Source organism: Schistocerca gregaria, chromosome X, assembly GCF_023897955.1.
Source record: "Schistocerca gregaria isolate iqSchGreg1 chromosome X, iqSchGreg1.2, whole genome shotgun sequence".
In the NCBI taxonomy this organism is placed as follows: Eukaryota; Metazoa; Arthropoda; class Insecta; order Orthoptera; family Acrididae; genus Schistocerca; species Schistocerca gregaria.
In genome coordinates, this window is record NC_064931.1 from 199,251,654 (window position 1) to 199,275,495 (window position 23,842).

General features: G+C 42.2%; 1 protein-coding gene across 1 annotated transcript in view; it reads right to left on the reverse strand.

The window, feature by feature from the left end:
- Window positions 1-23,842, reverse strand: part of LOC126297423 (transcription factor 12) — a 649,790-nt gene that overhangs the window by 555,081 nt on the left and 70,867 nt on the right. The window contains exon 2 of the mRNA XM_049988225.1: window positions 22,327-22,373. Within this exon, the coding sequence (XP_049844182.1) occupies window positions 22,327-22,373 (47 nt within the window). The remainder of the gene's footprint in view (window positions 1-22,326; window positions 22,374-23,842) is intronic.

Genomic DNA, 23,842 nt, shown 5'->3' on the forward strand with positions numbered 1-23,842 from the left:
ATTTTGTTTTTGGTAACAAGCAGCAGGCTGGTTTTTTGGGTCACTGGACAGAGATGGCGTTTGCTCCCTCTGGCAGAAACGGGGTTATCTGGCGCTGCCACGAGTGGACTGAACGGAGTGCTGGCGTAACTGGAGTGTGGAAGCGAGGCGAGGGCGGAAGCGGCGGCAACCCCTGTCATATCGAGCGGAGTATACACTCAGCCTTTTGGAAAGTGTGCCTGGCTGGTGTCGAGAGTGCAGAAGCGGCTGTGAACTGTGACATTTGGAGACCCATAAATAATGATGGTTTGCTTGTGCCTAGAAGATGGATTATCTACCAGATGCTGTAAACGAGTTTTTGCTGTTTCTGCCCTTGCTTAATCGCAGTGAATCAACGGTTTTCTACGCTGGAACCTTGTATCTTGTTTTCTGAGATGTAGTGCCCATCAGTAATCAGGTTACATGCCGCAATGAATGTACACTTCGTTGCATGTGAATAGGCGGAACCTGCAGAATTAGTTTTTTTTGTTTTTTGTCTTTCGTGACAGTGTTCCCAATGGCCAGCGCGTACTGATTTGATTTATTTCATGTTGATGTGGCTTGTCTCTGATACGGAACTGTTTCAGGTAACCCATTGGGTAATGGCTAATTTTGATGTAATGTATATGTACACTTGGTGACAACGTTTAGATATGGATGATATAAACACTCTGCGCTGCATAGTTCCGAATGAATGTGTACACTGTCGCCTTATTGTGAGTAACGTTACCCAGGATCCAGACAAAGAACCAACCAAGTTAATTGCATACGGGAAGCTTTTCAGAGTTTTTAAAATTAGGAAGTTCTGCGAAGTTTTGTTTTGTTGTCATTGGGCTGTATTTTTAAGACTCTGATAAGCACGCTATTTAGACGATCTTCAATCTCCTTAAATTCTTAAAAGGCAGAATCAATGTGCATGCGAGCCTTTTTTCAATTGTTCTTCCTCCATCTGCTTGAGCTCAAGTGAAAGGTATTGTGATGCTCTACGGAGAAATCTAAAGCGATTTCTTACGTAAATTTTTCTAAGCTGTGATTCATTAATTGTGCAAATTTGCTATTGGTAACTCAACACAATCAATCAATCGATCGAGTCTATTCTTCAATCCTACTGCCTAATACTGCCACAATATCATATTTCTCTTGTCAAAATGTTTTTTTTTATCCACGGTGTGCGTAAATACACATCTATATTCACTGACGAGCAGATCACCATTTGTATTACAACATAAATGGCTCTGTTAACTGCGTTACCAGAAAACTGTTGTAACAGTGGTCCAGTGAAGCTTGTTACTTTATGGGAATATCGATGTCAATGGTTGAGTGTTTAAACAAAGTCTGTGCATCATGAAGCTAAAAATCCGGCTGCAGAGTACCAATGATTAAAGATGCATATGTAACGAAAAACAAATCCAGCGATATAACTGCTACTCATTGTTTGGTGTGTGAATGTGACAAAACTTGTATATTTGTAAAATAACGATCACTGTGTACACGCTTAAAATGCATTAATACGCTCAGTCTAATTTCCAGGATCGAAAGCGCATTTGGTGAAACCTGAATACGAATACGTGCTGAATCTTTCTGATAGAAGGTACAGCAGCTGGTGTATGTGGAAACTTAATGAGTCGATTCCTTGAAGCACACATATGGAACAGTACGTGCGCTCTATCGTCACCGTTCTCCACGGCTTTCTTCTGTAATCTGATGATTTTTTACTTTGTTTTTACGGATGAAACAAACATCTGAATGCTACATTTGTAGATATGCTTGAGAGCTGCACCTCATTCTGCAGAGCCTAGTAGTAAATCAGAAATGTATAAAGAAACAAAACACAGATTAATACCAACATTCTCGACAATGACAATTAGCAGTATATTGTGTAATGCATTCTGAATTAGTAACGTTCAGCGCGTGGTGTTAATTTCCATGGTCTAGCCTGCGCCATAGGCATAAAATAATAAGTATTTTAAACGTGAATTTGTAAGTACTACACAACAAATCCCGGAGTCTTTCTTGTGCATGGGTCTAATGTTTTCGGTTTCGAATTCATCTGGCGCTTAACGCAAGTTTTTCATTTGGAAATGCTGTGTGTGTATGATTATTGCAAAGATGCAGTGGTTACAATGGTTTGATTAGGATGTAGTGCAGTGTACGTCCCCTGAAATCGGCTGGGTCACCAGACTCAGATCTCAAAACGCAAGATGTTACTAGCTGGTCGATTATTGTAGCGTCAAGTCAACTTTCGAATTTTGGATAGCCTGATCTTTGTTGTCATAGACAATAAGTTTTCGTCAATAGCCAAGCACCTCGATTCCCCGTGTGTTTATTTTCAATTTGTTGCTTTATTTAGTGGAACATATGCCCTTTCAAGCAATACTTGTGATACTATTCCTTCACATACGAGGATGGTTTGATAAGTCTGGTTGAAAAGCAAGAAAAATGGTTTGTTTTGTAAACAACTCACCTTCTCGACAGTCTCCATTGAGGGATATACGCATGGTCCAGCGACCCTCATGGTTTTTCAACCCCTCGGAAAATACTCGTTGACAGCTAGTATCACTTACTCGTATGATGGTAATTTCTTCCCAGCAAGACAGTTTCACCTTACGGAACAGAAAGAAGTCACTTGGAGTCTGGTGAATAGGGTGGATAAGGAACCAATTCAAAGCCCAATTCATGCACTTTCGCTATTGTTATCGCTGTTGTGTGGGATGCTGCGTGAGCACTTTTTTCGTGCCAACCTTTGTCTCTGTCTCCTTACCAGTTGAAAAAATGGGCTTGCCTTCTTTGCTGCACTTTCACGAGCCTTTGTCCATTATGTTTCAAAGGATACCAAGTGGCCTGTGAAACGTATTAACCACTTCCTCAGTTCTCTCGTAACACTCTAAACATTCCTTGAGCGTCTTATGTCGTTAAGCATGCTATTTTTATCACCTACCTGCCTTTGGTAGAGGCAATAATTAGTAGCTGAAGATAAGTGAACTGATGCGATTACAAACAAAGCGATCATTCAAAATATAAAAAAAAAAAATTATATAAAAACATTGTAGACAAATCGCCGTTGCCCACTGATTCATTTTTTTTCGGCTGCAAACAAAAATCTAAAATTTTGTGATTATTGGAAATAGTTTTGAATATGACGTGATACATTAAATCGGTAACTGTGTAGAAAATCCTCAGACTGCATTCCTCTTTTATTACGTGCATTTTCATTGACTATACTCCGCTAAAGAGATATCGTCTCTGACTCAGCCGACTCTATTCTTTTGTCAACAAGCATTAGCAGAGTTAATACTTCTTTTAAGGATTTACTTTACATTACCTGTAGTCTGAACATACAACTGTCTTCAGAGCTAGAAGTTCACTTTGATGTGAGGCATACACTGAAATTGAACTTCTTGACAGAACTATGTTGTGGGCCGAGATTCGATTGAGGGTCTTTACCTTTTTCGTTGAAGCTCCACGGCACGTAGACTGATAGCATTTAGAACGGTTGGAATGAAAGTTGGCAGAAGATTAAAGGAGGAACATAAAGCTTGGTCAGATAGCTTATTTGGCAGATAACTGTTCGCGAAAGAGAAAGATAGAGTTTGAATCTTGGTCCAGCACATGGTTTTAATCTTATTCAGTTTCTAACATTTGTGTAACCCCATAGTGTAACTGGAAACCCTTAAGGATGTATTTTTACGATTGACACTAATGAACCACGCTGTTATCCATTGTCAAAGAATCATTAATTTACCTGCTGACTATGAAAGACATGCAGAATTTTGTTCCAGTTCAAATATCGAAGTATTGCAATTATTTTCACTTTCTGACTTCTAACAACTATTAGTTACTCGAAGTTAAATAGTTTGTACACTGTCATAATTCACAGTGATACAATGAATGTTTGGAATCATGAATGTATCGGCAGTGTATGAAGATACCTGTATACAAACGTGAATAGACAATCTTAAAATTATGATTTCAAATCGGAGAGCGTGCTCGTTGCAGTGAAACATTATGAGCGAAAATTCGCCTGATAGTCGGCAAGGTGAAGTCTAGAAGTAATATCTACACAACCATCTCTAAGTCTGTAGATAATATTTCGCTCGTATCACTGTAAACCACCAAACCAGCACAGTCGAAATTGCCTCGGGTGTTTTAAATTTTCGGTGTAGAATGCTTCAAGGATATAGGGAGATAATTAACTTTCAGTGCGGAAATCGTTAAAGCTGTGAGAACTATTTTCCGATACATTAGGAAGTATTCTGTTGACTATGTCAAATGAATATGGTGGTTTCCTTCCACCCTGTCGTTAGTATTAAGACACTGAACTACGTATGTAATCCCGTGTATGATACGTAGGAAACGCAATCTTTTGCAGACTTCAAACCAGTCATTAATGTAATTATAGAACTTGACGGGTCTAAGGGAAGGAACTCAACGCTGAACTAGAACTTGCCACGGTTCCTTAATCTACTTGCGACGAACCTGGGACGATTCCATTCCGTAAACTGAAAATATCACGTGTTACATGTACAATAATTTCTTGTAATATGCAGAACTCAGACGTGAGTCCGGAACCTTAACCACTGCGTCAATATATATATATATATATATATATATATATATATATATATATATATATATCTCCATATGCCATAATAAATTCTGAACCACTATTACGTGTTATTACGTGTCCGATATCCAGTACCACTGCCCCACGAGGGGTTCACAAGACCTTATATCCAAGTATTAAGAGGTTTATATGAATGTCTTGCGCAGTTACCTAAGCAATGGTTTAGAGCCTTATTTAATGTTCACATATGAATAGGAGAATTCTTTCCCTAAAGGACAATTTTGTTATTAATACTGACTGAACTTTGAACACCAGATTCACAGACATAAACAACGCTTTGGAGGTATGTTCGTGTTCCAAAACAGTGTGGAAGAAACGTAGATTTTTTGTAATGGATATGCAGTACTGGTAGCTGACACTCTTGTGATGATAAAACAGTGTTATTTGCCGAATATCTTCTGAACTTGGTGTACACAAACAAGTGTTTTGTATAGGAAAATTTGCAACTATTGTTGTGATTCCTGTGTGCTGTTGTGAAAGTAAATCTGCTGTTTCTGCGCCTGTGAGGAATCATGTAGCTGATGCAGATGTGGAACGTCTCGTTTAAGTGAAGGTATTACACATTTAATGTAACTGAAGCTGGCAATGGTAAGGGTAATCTGTCATCAAATCGCTGCACACCTTTGCGCTGCCAGTGTCTGTCATTCAGCAGAGATCACCTATGAAAAAAGTGATATTTTCCGCTCACTTGAGCTGATGACTCAGCTCTGAAGGAAAGTCTTAAGGAATCTGCATTCCCTTCTCCCTTTTTCATTGATAATATGCCTGTGTATGTATTTTAACATATGAACTGCCTATGCCAGTACAAATACTTCTAAAAATGTTGGTGAATGCCAACAGAATACATTTTTAATTTTTCGTCTGCACTGAGCTCGCTCACTACGAGGTTAATGTTTATTCTATGATACTAAAGGCCTAGTAGTATGTTTTTGGAATTTACAGCTGTCAGTGTTTTAGAATGTTTTCTTTTTTTTAGTGCTACACATTTTATTGTTTGCATCATGTGAATAAGTTTCTGGCTATTTCTTGAGTGAAGTCAGTGATGTACTAAAACAATGTTGTTGTTTATAGTCTACAGTGGCATCAAGGTTAGGTGAAAGTTGATTCAGGGGATCGCTTTTTTTTTTTCTTAAGGACGAAGGCATTACCAGTGGTGATCATCCGTGCACTTTCACACCATTCTACGAACGAGCCACGAAATATCAAACTGAGATCGCCGAGTTCCGTTCAGATGCAGCATGTGCTTAATTTGGGAAACCTAATTTCCGGAAACAGTAGGTAGTTTGAAAGCACTGAAAGCTGTTGGCTGCGAAATTTCTAAATAGGATACTGGTACAGAGGAAAGTAATAACAAAACACATAATTATATCTTCTGACTTAAGTATTATTTCGTTTATTAACTCCTCCATATATACGTCGTCGTACGTCGTCCCTGAAGAATGTCCCACACCTTTTAATGATTTCGTTCCACTCAGGCAAATGGCGGTATTAGTCTTATCGTGAAAGATGTGGTGGAGACAGCAGCAGTGACGATGTTAACGTTGTACGTCTAGCTCTCTTGAATCTAAACTAAAACTGAAGTGAGATTAATATTGGAAATAAAAAAGGGAAAACCTGTTTAGTGAGGGCTAAACCTGAAAATTGAACATAAATAGACAACGAATCTACAATGAAAGTGAAACACAAATATGAATAACATAAAAGTGTAACTTAAAAAATTACTACATATGGAAGAAATAATTCTGCTCAATTCTAAGAGGAAGCAAAGCAAAGATTCAACGTTACACAAAAGATAGAAAATTGTAATATCTCAAACGAAGAAATATTGAGGCGAAGAAAAGAAATAAATTGCATGAAAAATTACGTAAGAGATAAGTAAAACGATAGAAATATGTTGAGTGTAAGTGAAACAGAACAAATAGTTAAGTACAGTGTAGCCATATAGAGGCGGCTATTTGTGCTGCAAAGTAACAGTAAAATCCATACATATGTTACGGCTTAAACTAATATCTTATTAACAGTTGGCTAGAATTTTTCAGCACTTTTATTGCAGTGACAACTACAAAGCCTTAAGCACGATTTCAGCTGCAGAGGGCACCACTGCTAAAAATCACAGCACAGTGGAGAGAGACATGAGAGGTAAGGGTAGAAAATCACAACGTTGCAATACATGATACATGAACGATAAGATTTATGCTAGGGTTAAAGGTCAGAAGGGAGAGGGAGAGATTTGTAGTAGTGTAAAAGGGAGAAATCATTAACTAAAAATGCACAAGATGCTGTAAGAAAAAGAATAATGCAATAGATCGCGTTGGTATGCAAAATTAAACAGGCTTATATCTTGTTGGAAGACCTAAATCTAAAACTTAAGCTGAGTTTCATCGAGCACCTCAAGTGACGGCAAGGCTGAATTTCCAGCAATGACGAAGTTGACTTCGCAGCTGCCAAAGTTGAGCTAAAATTCAATCGCAAACCCCTAGTTACATCCCAAATTCCTACCGGTCCATTCTGATGCTGACTCTAGAGATGTTGACCAAATAGCTCAGATGCGCGCGATAAAAATAAATCTCTGTAGCTCATAAAAATTTGTTATTAAATCCTTTCACTTAACGTGAACTAAGAAAGTTCTTATAAGAAATACGACACGTTTGTTGTACAGACTATCTTTCTCCACGATTCTACATAACTGTATCATAACTGTCTGCATTGTTAGCACACGTAGCGAAGCCTGAAATCTGTGTTTCGCTATTCTCGTCATTTAAATTTTCATCAATCGCGACAAGTCGAGTGAGGTTTTCGTAAAACGTATATTTAATTTTCATCATTCGCCAATTCCTTACTCATTTTGGACGGTCCTCATTGAATTCATCGGGAATACGTTTAGAACTTCCGCACTCATAGCCAGAGAATTATTTATCTACTATTTCATCATCTTAAACACTACAGTTTTTATGGTGAAAGTCTGCTTCTGCAGTGTTTAGTGCATTCAGATAAAGAACAATATATTCCCCAAATGTGAGGAGTGTATGAGTGAAAAAAATACAGAATAAGTTTACTGTGGTGCTTGGGAAAAATGGTAACTCACTGCAATTGTAGCCCGATTCATTAATGGAGCTTACCGAATACATGATCTACCGCATTTCACCGATACGGTGCCAGTGTGTCAACACGAACCGCAAATGTCAAAGAAGCAAAATGTCTAGAAATTTCACATGTTTCCTCTTAAGTTATGGAGGCTCTTACTTTAATTCCCCCAAGCGCACGAAGAAATCTAATCTGAATGGCTACTTCGTTACTTTTAATTCTCGCTACCGTCACATCACCAAAACAACACATTATCATGCCTAATACGATACGATTGGCATTCAAAACAACTTCCACTCGTATCGGAATGGATAAACATAGCTCTTGTCCGCCCCCGGTAGCTGAATGATCAGCGTGACGGATTGTCAATCCTCTGGCGCCGGGTTCGATTCCCGGCTGGGTCTGCGAATTTTCTCCGCCCAGAGTCTGGGAGTTATGCTGTCCTCAACATCATCCTCTCGTCCTCATCGACTGCAGCTCGCCGAAATGGCGTCAAATTAAAAGATCGGCACCAGGCGAACTGCCTGCCCGACGGGGAGGCCCTAGCCATACGATTAAATTAAAAAAAAAAATACACGTCTTAAATGGTACCTTATACCACTCCACCTGCAAAATAGTGGCAAGTTCAGGTAAAGGTGATTGAGGTCGACAGCGGTCAGGCACGCTTCTCTCCAAAGTGGACCGCAAAGGCTCAATAGTACTACGATACGGTGACTTGGCCAGGGAGAAACAACTCACCCACGTGCTCAGAAAATCAGTGCTGGACGATGCGAGCTGTGTGAAAGAGGCCCTAACTTTTCGGAACATAGCAGCACTAGTGATGAAGAAAACATTGTACCGGGGATGGACCTGACCAGTCAAAATGGTCGTAGATCCTTGGCAGCAATGCTACCTTCCCGAGTAACCATGGAGTCCATGGAATACGGCTGCCCAAATCATCACCGAACATCCTCCATGTTTCACTCTTGCGCCGTAAACTCCACCTGAAATTGGAAGCAGTTTGAAAGAAAACTCATCCGACCAAACGACTTTCTTCCCTTGTTCCATTGTCCAAATTTTATGCCTTCGGTACCACGTGTTCCTCTACGGGCATTTGCATCACTGATGAATGGTTGCGGAATTCCAGCTCGCCCTGCAATTCCCTGCTTATGGACCTCCCTTCGTGTTTTCTCTGCGCTGACAGGGTTCGCAAGTGCGACATTCAGTTCTCCAGTGTCAGTTGCAGCTGTCGTCCTTTTATTTTTCGTCACAATCCTCCTCACTGAGCATTGTCACGATCATTCAACAAACAATTTCGTCAGTGTAGTAACTTAGGTGATCATGTTTTTCCGCTTTCCCTGTATGGGGCATAAATTTTCGATATGGGGCCACTTGAAGCACCAAACACTTGGGGTACCTCGGTTAGGAAGCACCTCCCACTCGACCACCAACAATTTGCCCAAATTTGAATTAACTTCGTTCCGGCACAATTATAAAGAAAAGTTTTGACCACGACTGACACTTCAAATGTATTTTGGGCATTCCACAGGTACCGTTTCTTGTCAGATACAATAGCGCAACCTGCACGCTTGGCTAGGATCTTAATTTATGTTCAATCATGCGTTTCTCACGGTGTTCCCATTTTTTGGTTCAAATGGCTCTGAGCACTATTGGACTTAACATCTATGGTCATAAGTCCCTTAGAACTTAGAACTACTTAAACCTAACCAACCTAAGGACATCACACAACACCCAGTCATCACGAGGCAGAGAAAATCCCTGACCCCACCGGGAATCGAACCCGGGAACCCGGGCGCGGGAAGCGAGAACTCTACCGCACGACCACGAGCTGCTGACTCCCATTTTTTGTCCAACCCCTGTACTTCCTCTATGTCGCTTGATAACGGGAACAGAGTCTCAAGCAGATCAATTGCTCCCTTCGTCCTGCAACTCTACAAATCGAAAGAAACGTCTTCTGGATTTTCTTGAGAAGAACGGCATATGCTCGGCAGCGCACAGCTCTTCTTGTGTTGCAGTGACGATATTAGGTGTAACGGCCACACTGCGGCGTCCTGGCTTGGACATATGATTAGAAGCGATCTTTGTGTCTAGATAAACATTACACTTGACATTCCATTTATATAACCATCCCGTGCCAATCGGATTATTTGGAGCAGAATAACAGAAACATGAAACATTTGCATTACAGCACAGCTGCTTCAGGAAAGCTACATTTCACTACAGCTGCCAACGATAATCACACAACTGCCTCATAAAGTTTTGACAAATACTTGAACCCTTGCATGCGGGTGGTTACACTTACAAAAATACTCTTCCACCCTGGCTCTCACGTTTAGTGTACACTTTTCCCCACTCCGAAAAGCTTTTGAGTTCCATTTTCTGAATCACCCCGTCACTCCTAGGGCAGTAGCACTTTCTCGTCTTTGTTTTCGATCTGTATCTCGTATTCACGCCCTGAGATCTGATGCACTTTTTCGTAGACTTTTATAGGTTAGTATATGGGTCGTTTAGTCCTTTCATCACCAGACACCCGAAACTATTATTAACGACGAAGCACCGTTATTGTAGCTGACTTTCTAGAACACAGTTCTAATAAATACACTCCTGTGTACATGTATTGCAGTAAAGCTTGCTTAGAAAGCAATGATATTACTAAACTGCTCAAAAGAAGATTTTGAACCACCTGCATCCTTGAGAACGTCTGCACTCTTAAATTCAAGGGCATGGAACGAAAGTGCGTTAGGGAATTTAAAAAAAACGTTATTGTGAAAAAAAAACCAAGGAATATACAAATTTAAAGGGCACTTTGTTCGATAGAGCACATCTGTGAAATCAAAATCTGTTGCTGCTTACCATTCAATACAATATCCTCGGCATATTGTCCACAAGATGCTTCTCAAACCTGTCCCAATCTGGCAAGTTATCCAACATTTCGCAGTGCTGCTATATTCGATGCTTACGGCAGAAGAAATTCACTGCTCTGCAAAACTTAAGGACGAAATAAATAATGTACCATTTCTTATGAACTAGTCGGTGGAAAAAGAATGAAACGGCGTGAGCATGTTGCCATAGGTCTACCGCAGTCTTGTACAGAAATCTGGACGTCACATGGTGTTAAGTCAGCGGGACTATACTGCCATATGGAGCTCGCAAACGTAACATCAGGAAGGTAAAGGAACGGAAAAAGTCTGTGTGTCAATCAACGAGCTGTTACGGTGCACTGTGGTGGCCCGGAGACAACAGCTGGATGGACGAACATGGAGAGAATCATGGGCACACAGGAAGGAGGGCGAAATGTGACGACTGTAGCCCAGAAGTTTGGTATTGCTCACAGCATTATTTCACATGCATATGGAGCTTTCGAAACTACATGCACTGCTGCTCGTAGTAGAGGAGATGGTCCAACACAGTCTACCCACGTCAGACAGGTGAAACTGCAACAGTATTTGCTGGTCCCAGCGGAGATTCGAGTCCTCCCTCGGGCGTGTGTGTGTGTGTGTGTGTGTGTGTGTGTGTGTGTGTGTGTGTGTGTGTGTGTGTGTGTGTGTGTGTGTGTCCTTAGGATATTTTAGGTTAGGTAGTGTGTAAGCTTAGGGACTGATGGCCTTAGCAGTTAAGTCCCATAATATTTCACACACATTTGAACATTTTTTTGCAACCGTATTTAACAAGCGTGCAATACAGGAAATATCACGCTACACAGCGGCACAGTGACTGCATCGGAGTGGATCTCTTCTTCCGACAACTAGTTCCTTGTGTTCCGTTGACAGTCGTACATTGGCGGGGCCATTTGCGATGGTGCAAAGAGCATAGGAACTGGTCCAACGAGGAACGGGGTGACGTGTTGTTCTCGGACGAGAGCAGATTCAGTCTGAGTAGTGATTCTGGACGTACCTCATATGACGAGAGATGTCAACACGTAATGCATCCAGCAACATTGTTTTGGTGGTCACGTAATGGTGTGTGGAGGCATAATGGTGTATGGGCACACTGGCTTCCAAATCTTTGAACACAGTGCACTCGCCGGTCAACATTATTGTGACGCTGTACTTATCCATGTGCGTCTTTTCAGGAATGCGTCCGGCCTCGATTTCATTTTCATGGACAATGTGCGACGCCATCGAACAGCGCAGGCGGAGTAGTTCTTGAGACGGGAAGACATTCAGCAAATGGAGTGGCCTGCCCATTCGCCCGCTTTAAATCCCATCGAGCACCTGTGGGACGCCGTGGGGAGACGTACTACCGCACGTCCACATGCGCCAACAACATAGAGCAATTGTCAACCGCGATGGTGGAGCAGTGAAACACCCTGACACAAGAGCTCTTTAGCAACATTGTGGCCAGCATGGGAGTACGTTGCAGCGCATGCGGTGGTAATCACACACACTATTAAGAACAACGTCCCGCCTTTTGCAACGTCCTGGGGTCATCACAGACAGCGGTTACTTCAACGTAATTATTGTCATTTTTGTTCGTCTCATTGTGTATTTCTTTCAGTTACATTCTGCACCATGCGGTAGCAATTCTTTCTGTGTGTGGTCCAAGTTTCACAGACCTATGTCACTTGGCAGTGACACATCACGCAAAAGTTAACCGACATTTGGTGAAGTCAGCGTGAACTATGTACTTCTTTGAACTGTACTGTCAGCTATGAGCTGTGTGTGTTGAGAAAGAGGTGGTCTAAAGACAGCGTTTATATTGTTGTTTTAATGTATTTTGTGTACAGAATTACTGTTTTAAGTGGCAACATAATGTTTCAGACAGTTCTCAGTCAGTCATGACTATGTACTCGCTGTGGTTCGTTTATTAGAAATTGACAGAAAATGGCGACGTTACCTTTAATATGGTTGTAAGTTTTCCATATTATACCGGCAAAATTTGAGAATCTTGCTCACACAGTGAGCTTTAAGAGAATGGATCTGATATCATTAATGCAACATGATGCTTAGAAATGATGTGGCGAATTTTGTGTGTTCTTTAAGTTATTAATTAAATAATTGTATTGCCATACTGCAACACAAAGTAAAGGCGATGGAAAATGAAGCACAGATGAACTGCATTTAGCTGGAACAGCATATCTCAATAGAGATCACGTATTTAAAGTATATTCACGCATTTAAAATGTGCCGAAGGCATGTTAAAAACAGAAACGAAAATGCAAACTGGGACATAAAAACTCTTGCCCACAGTGAAGTGTGTTCCTGTATTGCCATACTGCAACACAAAGTAAAGGCGATGGAAAATGAAGCACAGATGAACTGCATTTAGCTGGAACAGCATATCTCAATAGAGATCACGTATTTAAAGTATATTCACGCATTTAAAATGTGCCGAAGGCATGTTAAAAACAGAAACGAAAATGCAAACTGGGACATAAAAACTCTTGCCCACAGTGAAGTGTGTTCCAAGGAAGTTGGTATCTAATTGGAACAGCATATTCTTACATTTAAAAAAAATTATGTTAGGTTTGGGAACGTGTAATGTAAGAAACCTTGCGTTCGACATCGCATAAGAAAACGGATTGCCCCATAATTTCAATCCAGAAGAAACCATCAAGAAAAATATTACCAAATCCCAGGGAAATGAGGGAAGCTTCAATCAAAACTTCTAAGACTTAGCCAAGAGGCCTGGGAACTGAGGAACAGTCCATGCTAAAAAGAAAAATCTAAACTATGCATACGAAAAGAATTTGGTACAGCAGTTCCGGCTGTGGTAAGTGTTTTGGATACTCTGCTAGGAAGCCACCACAGAAACTCATTCGTAAAACAAAGGAATGGTGTAGCTAGTTATGCGAGGAAGATAGAATGGGAGAAATGATCAGATGCATGAGATGCAAAATGTGGATTCATGCAAAGTGAGCAGGGGTGGGAAAAGGAGAGGAACAGTTATATTGGACTGCCTCCAAATAGTGATGCAGAAACTGCAATGTGGAACATTCCCTTTAAGTCAGACTACGACGTTTCTTTAAACTCAGGACGGTTTATAATCGATGTGTAATTCATCCATCCACTGATACAAATTAGGAAAACAGATTCCTCATTTGTGAAGTTTACAGATGTTCAGAAATTTTAGCGTAGTGTGTATTTTTCTCAGAATTACCAGTCTTTAAATCTGGTACCAAGAAAGGCATCCTGCAGTAGAGGATGGCATGGTTTGAATAATTTTGTAGCTTACTCCTTAAACTACAATAAACAGAATCTCGAAAGTGGTACAATTTAGGCAACTCTTCCCAATGTGATGTCACATCCACAGTTGAGGAAACAACAACCAAAACTCTTTAGTGAAATTCGGTCTTTAATGACAAGGTTCTGCAATCGAGAAACTGTAAGAAACTCGTATGGAAGCATGCCGTCCATACGCGATAACGTTTGGACACTCGACACCGAAGAGAAAGATAAGGCCTGTCTGGAACCTCAAGTAAGGCTTAACATTTGCGAGTCTCCAAATAAGAAACTGCTGATTAAAAACGTCGTATGTGCGCTATTCTAGTGGTATCATACCTCTAGATAAGACACAACTCGCCTGACAACTGATAGGGCATGTACCTTCTGGTCAAGACATTAATACGACCCAACTCGCAGGCAGCATTACATTTTTCATTGCTGAATAAATTTCAGAGGAATAAAAATTAAGACACAGCGAAACTGTCATTAAAGAAAAAAGCTGGCCAGGTTATTGTAACGAAGTGTCTCATAGAAACCACCTGCAATCTGGACAGGTGAATACCGTGTACGCTCTATTACGCGGTGATCCAGGTGTGTGTGTGTGTGTGTGTGTGTGTGTGTGTAATAAACAACTTATCGCTACCTGTGAGCAAGCTTTCCTTGGTTAATCAGTCAAGAACAATTGAAGATATCGTACGACGCACTAAACAAGGCAACATTTTTGCTCATGCATATTCAAAAGCAGAGTACAGAGCTGAACGCCTGTCAATATTTGCCTACAGCAGTGGGACGCCACTGAGATGATCTTCATCAACGTAGCACAATTCGGTCCACATTGCGTGATAGACTGGGGCACCATCACGGATGATTCAACCATACACGCTGCGAGTACTCGCAACAGCGACGCAACCGAATATTTAGAACTATCTTCAAAGCATTTCCAACAGCCCTATTTCACAAGACAAGATTCGTACACTGTTTCTACGAAATGTTTATGACCACTACTTCGCAAAGCAGGTATTGCTATTCCCATCCCAATATTTTCGAATGACATGTCATCGATGATACACTCTTCATGCTCGTCTAGACAGTCGAATTTTGTAATCGGATGGTAACTATTTCCAATAGCACAGGGAGGACACTCAAAGTTTGTTTGATCCGACTGCCAAGACATTTAGATGTGCTGCTAACGTAGTCATGCCTTCACCCAACACTGATTTGGGGCTTATAATATTATTTTTAGGAGAGGAAATAAACTCAAATTTTATGAAGCTACTGCAGTTTCTTTACGTCTCAACGGCAATTCGTCCTGGTCCCTTACCAAAAGAAATACGTATGACAGAAGCGTCTGAAATAAGATATCCCCCAACTGTGAAAGGATGTACAAAATTAGATAAAACGAAAATAAATTTCTTACGGAAGAGTAAATACCTGAACTGAAAACAATGTGATAGATGACTATAGAAGTAAATGGGAGCACCATGTGGAAAGAACGGCGACTGAGACTACAAACAGTGAAAAGCACTCTAACTATATTATTAGTCATCCCTAGAGGATATTACGCTAGTATCGTTTAACAGAACTTTTTGCCTTCATAACAACCATCAATTTGACGAGGAAAACAGTTCTTCAGCTATACCATAGTCAGCGAAAGCCAATCACTGCTGATTAAATCCTGTGTTTACAAAATTGCAGGTATTTTTATAGCTATTTACATAGCCTCCTCCCCCCCCCCCCCTTCATGTTCTGCTAGGGGATTTAGAGCAGGTGATTCAATGGACTAGTCCCGGTGCGATAAGGCATCCCGAGTTTCACCAAACGGGGAACATGTGCGCGCAGCACTGTGACACGGCTGTCGTCCTCTTTGTAAACGAGCCCCCATAACACAATCATCATGATGTAGAAGAAAGAGAAATTCATTTACCGAGAACGCTGAAATGAACAACCTGGTTCACGTTGACGATAACCTGAATGAGTGGGCCCAAATCATTGTACGAAAATACCCCGAAACATCATTATAGAACCAACTACAGCTTAAGTACAGGCTCTACACGCTCGTGGGTTAAATGCCTCATTGGCCCGTCGGGGCCAAGCTACACGCCTCCAGTTACGTACTGTCGAGCCTCTGTGTTGTTTGTCCGCAGCTCGTGGTCGTGCGGTAGCGTTCTCGCTTCCCGCGCCCTGGTTCCCGGGTTCGATTCCCGGCGGGGTCAGGGATTTTCTCTGCCTCGTGATGACTGGGTGTTGTGTGATGTCCTTACGTTAGTTAGGTTTAATTAGTTCTAAGTTCTGGGGGACTGATGACCGTAGATGTTAAGTCCCATAGTGCTCAGAGCCATCTGAACCATTTTTCTGTGTTGTTTGGCCACTGAAGATGTGCAGGTTTATGTACTACTATGAGTAATGGCCAGAAACACAACGACCATTGCATATAGCTACCATCGCAATGGTCGCCCAGAAACTGGTTGAGATGGACCTGCATTATCAGACAATAGTAATTAGAACTGGGTACAAAAACGACTGTCATGATACTCGTCTCCCATCCCTGTTGGTTAGGATCTCTCTACGACCACTTTTCTTGAGTCGTGTTACTAATAAACGGGCGCGAGTAGCATACAATTCCTTGTAAAAAATGTTAGTCTATCCGTGTAGAAACACCAACAAACCTGGCAACTTCATTCACTTGTGTTCATCAGCACGTCCAAACACTATACCTGCTTTCTGCCACTGTCACGTCTGCACATCAACCCTTCGTACTGTGTTGATTCCGTACAACCATACACAACACTACACTGCCATTACTTGTGTCAGCTGTGCAATGCCGCATGATTTCCTGGTATCAGTTCTACATCATCTACACCGCTCGAAGAAATCAGTATGTGCTTATAAGCGGATGACTAATATTTTGAAAGTTCTACCGCGTGAAGAAAGACGAAGAAGAAAGGTTATGAATAAAGCTGGTCCACAAAGACCGAACAGGCGTCACAGCCAACCTCTGAGTGCGAAGATTATCATTCTACTTCTCAGCGTATTCCATCGTTTCTTGTTATCACTACAGGCCACACATAAAACACGTGTACTTGTTTTCTAATAATCCTTCATAGTATTGCCGATTTCAGTAACTACACTATCTGATCGAAAGCATCTAGACATTATTACTGGACATTAATACGCAGTGTGCTCCACCCTTTGCCTTTATGACAGCTTGAACTGTACTGGTGACGTTTTCAATGAGGTTTCTGTCAGTGGAAGAATGGCAGCCCATTCTTCCTCAACAGCCGGAACCACAGAAGGCAATGATGTTCGACTGGTCTGGAGCGACGCTGAAGTTCCAAATAATTCAAAGGTCCTCCTTCGGGTTCAAGTCGGGATGCTGGTCAGGCCACATTTCTGGAACGTTACTGTCCACAAACCATTGAAATCACAGATGCAATTTTATGACAGTATGTATTGTCTTGCTGATACAATCATAATCTCCAAACTCTTCCTTGTTGTACACGGCCATAATGTGAGTTCACATCATTCTGCATTTAGAATTTTCTTAAGCACAAAGTGGGTCCACACCTTCGCCTTGAAAAACACCCCTATATCGTAATACGGCCTACTCCATACTACACATGACGGCAAGTAACGTTCTACAGGTATTTGCCAAACCCACACATTTCCATTAGGCTGCCACAGGTTACAGCACCATTCATCCCCAAATCACTCCTTTCTAGTCATCGACTGTCCAGTGGTGTCGCTCTTCACGTCACCTTAAGAGTCACTTAGCATTGACTACAGAAATGTGTGGCTTATGAGGAGCTGCTCTATCATTTTATCCCATTCTTTTTGATTCCCTACGCGCAGTCATTGTGTTAGCTGGACAGCCCGTAGCACATGGAGATCACGATTGATTCCTTCCTCTGATTTTATACGACTTTTTTTTTTACAAACACCCTCCGCAATTCTCGACGTCCCGGTCCATCTGTACATGTCTGTCTAGTCTTGGTATAGCTACAGTTGTTCCTTCGCGTTTTCACTTCACAATCACATCAACGGCCGAGTTGGGCAGCTTTAGAAGGTCTGCAATGTCCTTGAGGGATCTGTTATTCAAATGACAATCAATGACTAATCCACTTTCGAAAAGTCATCTGCTCTCCTGATCGATTCACTCTGCCGTTACTGCTTCTACATTTAACATTTACAATACAATACTCCCACACAGGGGCGTTTGGATACTTTTCATCATATAACTTGAGTAGCGCCTACAGGCAATTCCAGAATCGTTCCCAAGACTTTTTCTAAGTATAAGGCGCAGTCAGACGGAAAAATATACACTCCTGGAAATGGAAAAAAGAACACATTGACACCGGTGTGTCAGACCCACCATACTTGCTCCGGACACTGCGAGAGGGCTGTACAAGCAATGATCACACGCACGGCACAGCGGACACACCAGGAACCGCGGTGTTGGCCATCGAATGGCGCTAGCTGCGCAGCATTTGTGCACCGCCGCCGTCAGTGTCAGCCAGTTTGCCGTGACATACGGAGCTCCATCGCAGTCTTTAACACTGGTAGCATGCCGCGACAGCGTGGACGTGAACCGTATGTGCAGTTGACGGACTTTGAGCGAGGGCGTATAGTGGGCATGCGGGAGGCCGGGTGGACGTACCGCCGAATTGCTCGACACGTGGGGCGTGAGGTCTCCACAGTACATCGATGTTGTCGCCAGTGGTCGGCGGAAGGTGCACTTGCCCGTCGACCTGGGACCGGACCGCAGCGACGCACGGATGCACGCCAAGACCGTAGGATCCTACGCAGTGCCGTAGGGGACCGCACCGCCACTTCCCAGCAAATTAGGGACACTGTTGCTCCTGGGGTATCGGCGAGGACCATTCGCAACCGTCTCCATGAAGCCGGGCTACGGTCCCGCACACCGTTAGGCCGTCTTCCGCTCACGCCCCAACATCGTGCAGCCCGCCTCCAGTGGTGTCGCGACAGGCGTGAATGGAGGGACGAATGGAGACTTGTCGTCTTCAGCGATGAGAGTCGCTTCTGAATTGGTGCCAATTATGGTCGTATACGTGTTTGGCGCCGTGCAGGTGAGCGCCACAATCAGGACTGCATACGACCGAGGCACACAGGGCCAACACCCGGCATCATGGTGTGGGGAGCGATCTCCTACACTGGCCGTACACCTCTGGTGATCGTCGAGGGGACACTAAATAGTGCACGGTACATCCAAACCGTCATCGAACCCATCGTTCTACCATTCCTAGACCGGCAAGGGAACTTGCTGTTCCAACAGGACAATGCACGTCCGCATGTATCCCGTGCCACCCAACGTGCTCTAGAAGGTGTAAGTCAACTACCCTGGCCAGCAAGATCTCCGGATCTGTCCCCCATTGAGCATGTTTGGGACTGGATGAAGCGTCGTCTCACGCGGTCTGCACGTCCAGCACGAACGCTGGTCCAACTGAGGCGCCAGGTGGAAATGGCATGGCAAGCCGTTCCACAGGACTACATCCAGCATCGCTACGATCGTCTCCATGGGAGAATAGAAGCCTGCATTGCTGCGAAAGGTGGATATACACTGTACTAGTGCCGACATTGTGCATGCTCTGTTGCCTGTGTCTATGTGCCTGTGGTTCTGTCAGTGTGATCATGTGATGTATCTGACCCCAGGAATGTGTCAATAAAGTTTCCCCTTCCTGGGACAATGAATTCACGGTTTTCTTATTTCAACTTCCAGGAGTGTATTAAGTTACTATTATTTCAAAAGTAATCGCCATATCTGTTAATACCTTCATCACACTGTGAGACAAGAATGAAGATACCATCATGGAAAAATACCCTGCGGTTGCTTGCAGAACCATGATACTGTTGTTGTTGTTGTTGTTGTTGCGGTTTTCAGTCCTGAGACTGGTTTGATTCTGCTCTCCACGCTACTCTATCCTGTACAACCTTCTTAATCTCCCAGTACCTACTGCGGCCTACATCCCTCTGAATCTGCTTAGTGTATTCATCTCTTGGTCTCCCTCTACGATTTTTACCCTTCACGCTGCCCTCCAATACTAAATTGGTGATCCCTTGATGCCTCAGAACATGTCCTACCAACCGATCCCTTTTTCTAGTCAAGTTGTGCCACAAACTCCTCCCCAATCCTATTCAGTACCTCCTCATTAGTTATGTGATCTATCCATTTAATCTTCAGCATTCTTCTGTAGCAACACATTTCGAAAGCTTCTACTGTTTTCTTGTCTTTTATCGTCCACGTTTCACTTCCATACATGGCTACACTCCATACAAATACTTTCAGAAACGGCTTCCTCACACTTAAATCTATACTCGATGTTAACAATTTTCTCTTCTTCAGAAACGCTTTCCTTGCCATTGCCAGTCTACATTTTATATCCCCTCTACTTCGACAATCATCAGTTATTTTGCTCCCCAAATAGCAAAACTCCTTACCACTTTAAGTGTCTCATTTCCTAATCTAATTCCCGCAGCATCACCCGACTTAATTTGACTACATTCCATTATCCTCACTTTGCTTTTGTTGATGTTCATCATGTATCCTCCTTTCAAGACACTGTCCAATCCGTTCAACTGCTCTTCCAAGTCCTTTGCCGTCTCTGACAGAATTACAATGTCATCGGCGAACCTCAAAGTTTTTATTTCTTCTCCATGGATTTTAATACCTACTCCGAATTTTTCTTTTGTTTCCTTCACTACTTGCTCAATATACAGATTGAACAACATCGGGGAGAGGCTACAACCCTGTCTCACTCCCTTCCCAACCACTGCATCCCTTTGAAGCCCCTCGACTCTTGTAACTGCCATCTGGTTTCTGTACAAATTGCAAAGAGCCTTTCGCTTCCGGTATTTTACACCTGCCGTCTTCAGAATTTGAAACAGAGTATTCTAGTCAACATTGTCAAAAGCTTTCTCTAAGTCTAGAAATGCTAGAAAACGTAGGTTTGCCTTTTCTTAATCTAGCTTCTAAAATAAGTCGTAGGATCAGTATAGCCTCACGTGTTCCCATATTTCTACGGAATCCAAACTGATCTTCCCCAAGGTCAGCTTCTGCCAGTTTTTCCATTCGTCTGTAAAGAATTCGCGTTAGTATTTTGCAGCCGTGACTTATTAAACTGATAGTTCGGTAATTTTCACATCTGTCAACACCTGCTTTCTTTGGGATTGGAATTATTATATTCTTCTTGAAGTCTGAGGGTATTTCGCCTGTCTCATCCATTTTGCTCACCAGATGGTAGAGTTTTGTCTGGACTGGCTCTCCCAAGGCTGTCAGTAGTTCTAATGGAATGTTGTCTACTCCCGGGGCCTTGTTTCAACTTAGTATCCCAAAGAATATCTAAAGCTTCGATCGTCTTTCTTCAGGGCTCCAAAAATACGGAAATCGCACAGGGAGAGATCACCACTTTAAAGAGGATGTGTGAGGGCTTCCCAGAGAACTTCTGCAGCGCATTTGAAAATATGTGGCATCGCCCATACGTTGCCACGGTCGATACGAGGACGCTGGGGAAGTGACGCTGTGATGTCGTTACACATCCAACATTCAGTCTCCGATCTCTCTCTACGAGATTTCCATATTTTTGCAGTCCTGGAGGAAGACATTCATGGCCATCGATTTTCTTCGGATGAAAACGCACACGCCTGGATACAATCACCGTTCGTAGGCAACGGCAAACTTTTTTTTCCGTAAAGGCACTGGCCTTCTTGTCTCACAGTGGTATAAATTTATTAAAAGTTGTGGCAATTACTTTTGAAAAAAAATAAACAGTTTACTTGTACTTTTCGATCTGTCTCGTTTTCATTCGACTGTTCTTTATATTTCAGTTCATAAGAAATTATTGACCGATGTTGCTCAGTTATGAGACAATTGTTGAGAGGGCTTAAGAAAACATGACCTTGCAACTGAGCAGGTCTGTTCAGAAACAGCTTGCACAAGAACTGCATAATTGTTGAGCTCTAAACGTGGTGGTGGTGGTGGTGGTGGTGGTGGTGGTGGTGGTGTTCCCAGATATTATTACTGACAAGCAAATTCAACAGGAGCTGAAGTATGAGAATCGTGAAGACTTTCTGAGAAACTATCTAGGCATTCACTGAAAATTCAGACAGAGGAAACATAATGCAGTATATGTGCCGGAGTCGACAGACCACAATACCGTCACCGATTCACTTCGCTCTGTCACGTACTTGTCACACGGTCGGCTGAAAACGAACAGCATGCTAATACTTTCAAGAAAATAATTTGAAAGATAATTTGCGCGAAGCAATATTTTTTGTGCGAAACTGATAATATTTGTACGTTTATTATGTGCTGAGTTCGTTTAAAAATCACGAAATGAAAGTTAAAGTGGAAGAGGGTACAGACAGACTTACAATGCAAGGAAAGAGTCTGACGCCCTTGTAGATATATTCGTGATTACTCACCATGCCATTGTCCATCGTGCCATAAGGAGACTGGAAACCGGGCTTTTCTGAAACAACAAAGAGTTGCGTGAACACACTTTGAAAACACATACGATAGAACGAAACGACATGCTAGTATTAGAAATAGTTTGGATACATGCACTCAGCTTCTGTCTTACGCCATTACCCCACCTATACGTCATATATACGCAAGACGATCTTGTTACGCACGAAACCACAAAAATTATGGCAAAGATATCCAACCACATTCTTGCGTTAAGCGTGCCTCAATTCCAATTCATGCTCTTGGAGGGCCTTCTGCGACATGTCAGGTACGCGAAACTGAAAAGGTTATGGAGGACATAGTTATCAAATTATATTCTTATTTGAAAGAATGCGACAACAACATGGAGCGAAGATATCCACATTATTCGAATTGTCATCCCCTGTATGTTGACACAATATAACGAACCTCCCGTTAACAGATTCATAACAGAAGACAGACATAGAAACCATCTGTCAAAGAAAGAATACACTATCAAATTTTAGTTTTGTTCCTGCTCAGCTATGTAGCCGAGACAAAGTCGTTAAATTGTAATTCCAATCGTGGTCTCATTCATTCCACTCACTGCATTTGCATTACACATGGAGCATCATAAAATGGGTTCTAAATATCTGACCTTCAAAATTAGCACCAATTTCGTTTACTCGCGAGGGACAAACTTTGCTACCTGTAGCATTACATGCAACTCGCTATCTGTAGCATTTTACTGGTGGTGGACGTGTAAATAGCTCATTATGTTCCTGGGTACAGTTCAGAGATAAACTTCACTAAAGAGACGATTTCTCCAAAATCAATGGGCGGCGTTAATAGAAACATAAAAGAAGGACAATTACGATTTTAACGTCCTGGCGGCAACGAGGTTATTTGAGACGGAGCACAAGCTCGTATCAGGCGAGGGTGAGCAAAGAAACCGGCCGTGTTCTTTTCGAAGGATTGATCTCATTGAATTAAGGAAACTACAGGAAATCCGTATCTGGATTGCTGGACGGGGATTTGAACCATGCACCTAATTTAAATACACTCCTTTAACCGTAACGTCGCCTCAGAGCAAGGGGGACGAACCTAGAGAGAAAGGAAAACAGAAAGTAGGTCTTCGGAATTCATACGCGAAAGATGCAGAGGTGGGCTGAACATAAGGGTAGATAAGTATGTGAACATTTATGTGCACGGGATAAAATATCGGTGTCTGAAGAAGGTATGTAAAAGGAAGGAGTGAAACGATTTTGGTAAACTGAACGATGAATTTAACATTATATCAAGCACTGAAAAGAGGAAAAATACCTCCAACGTAATCTGTAGGCACTCGACAGCTGTATGAAAGAAGACAGGAAGACTGGGTACTTTGACAAATTATGGAAACGAAATTTTTTTCCATGCGTACATGAACTACTACTACGCGAGTCATGCCATCAATGCCTCGGATGAAGAAACGAATAAAGGTTAGAATTTAACATTCCATAGAGGACGAGTTTA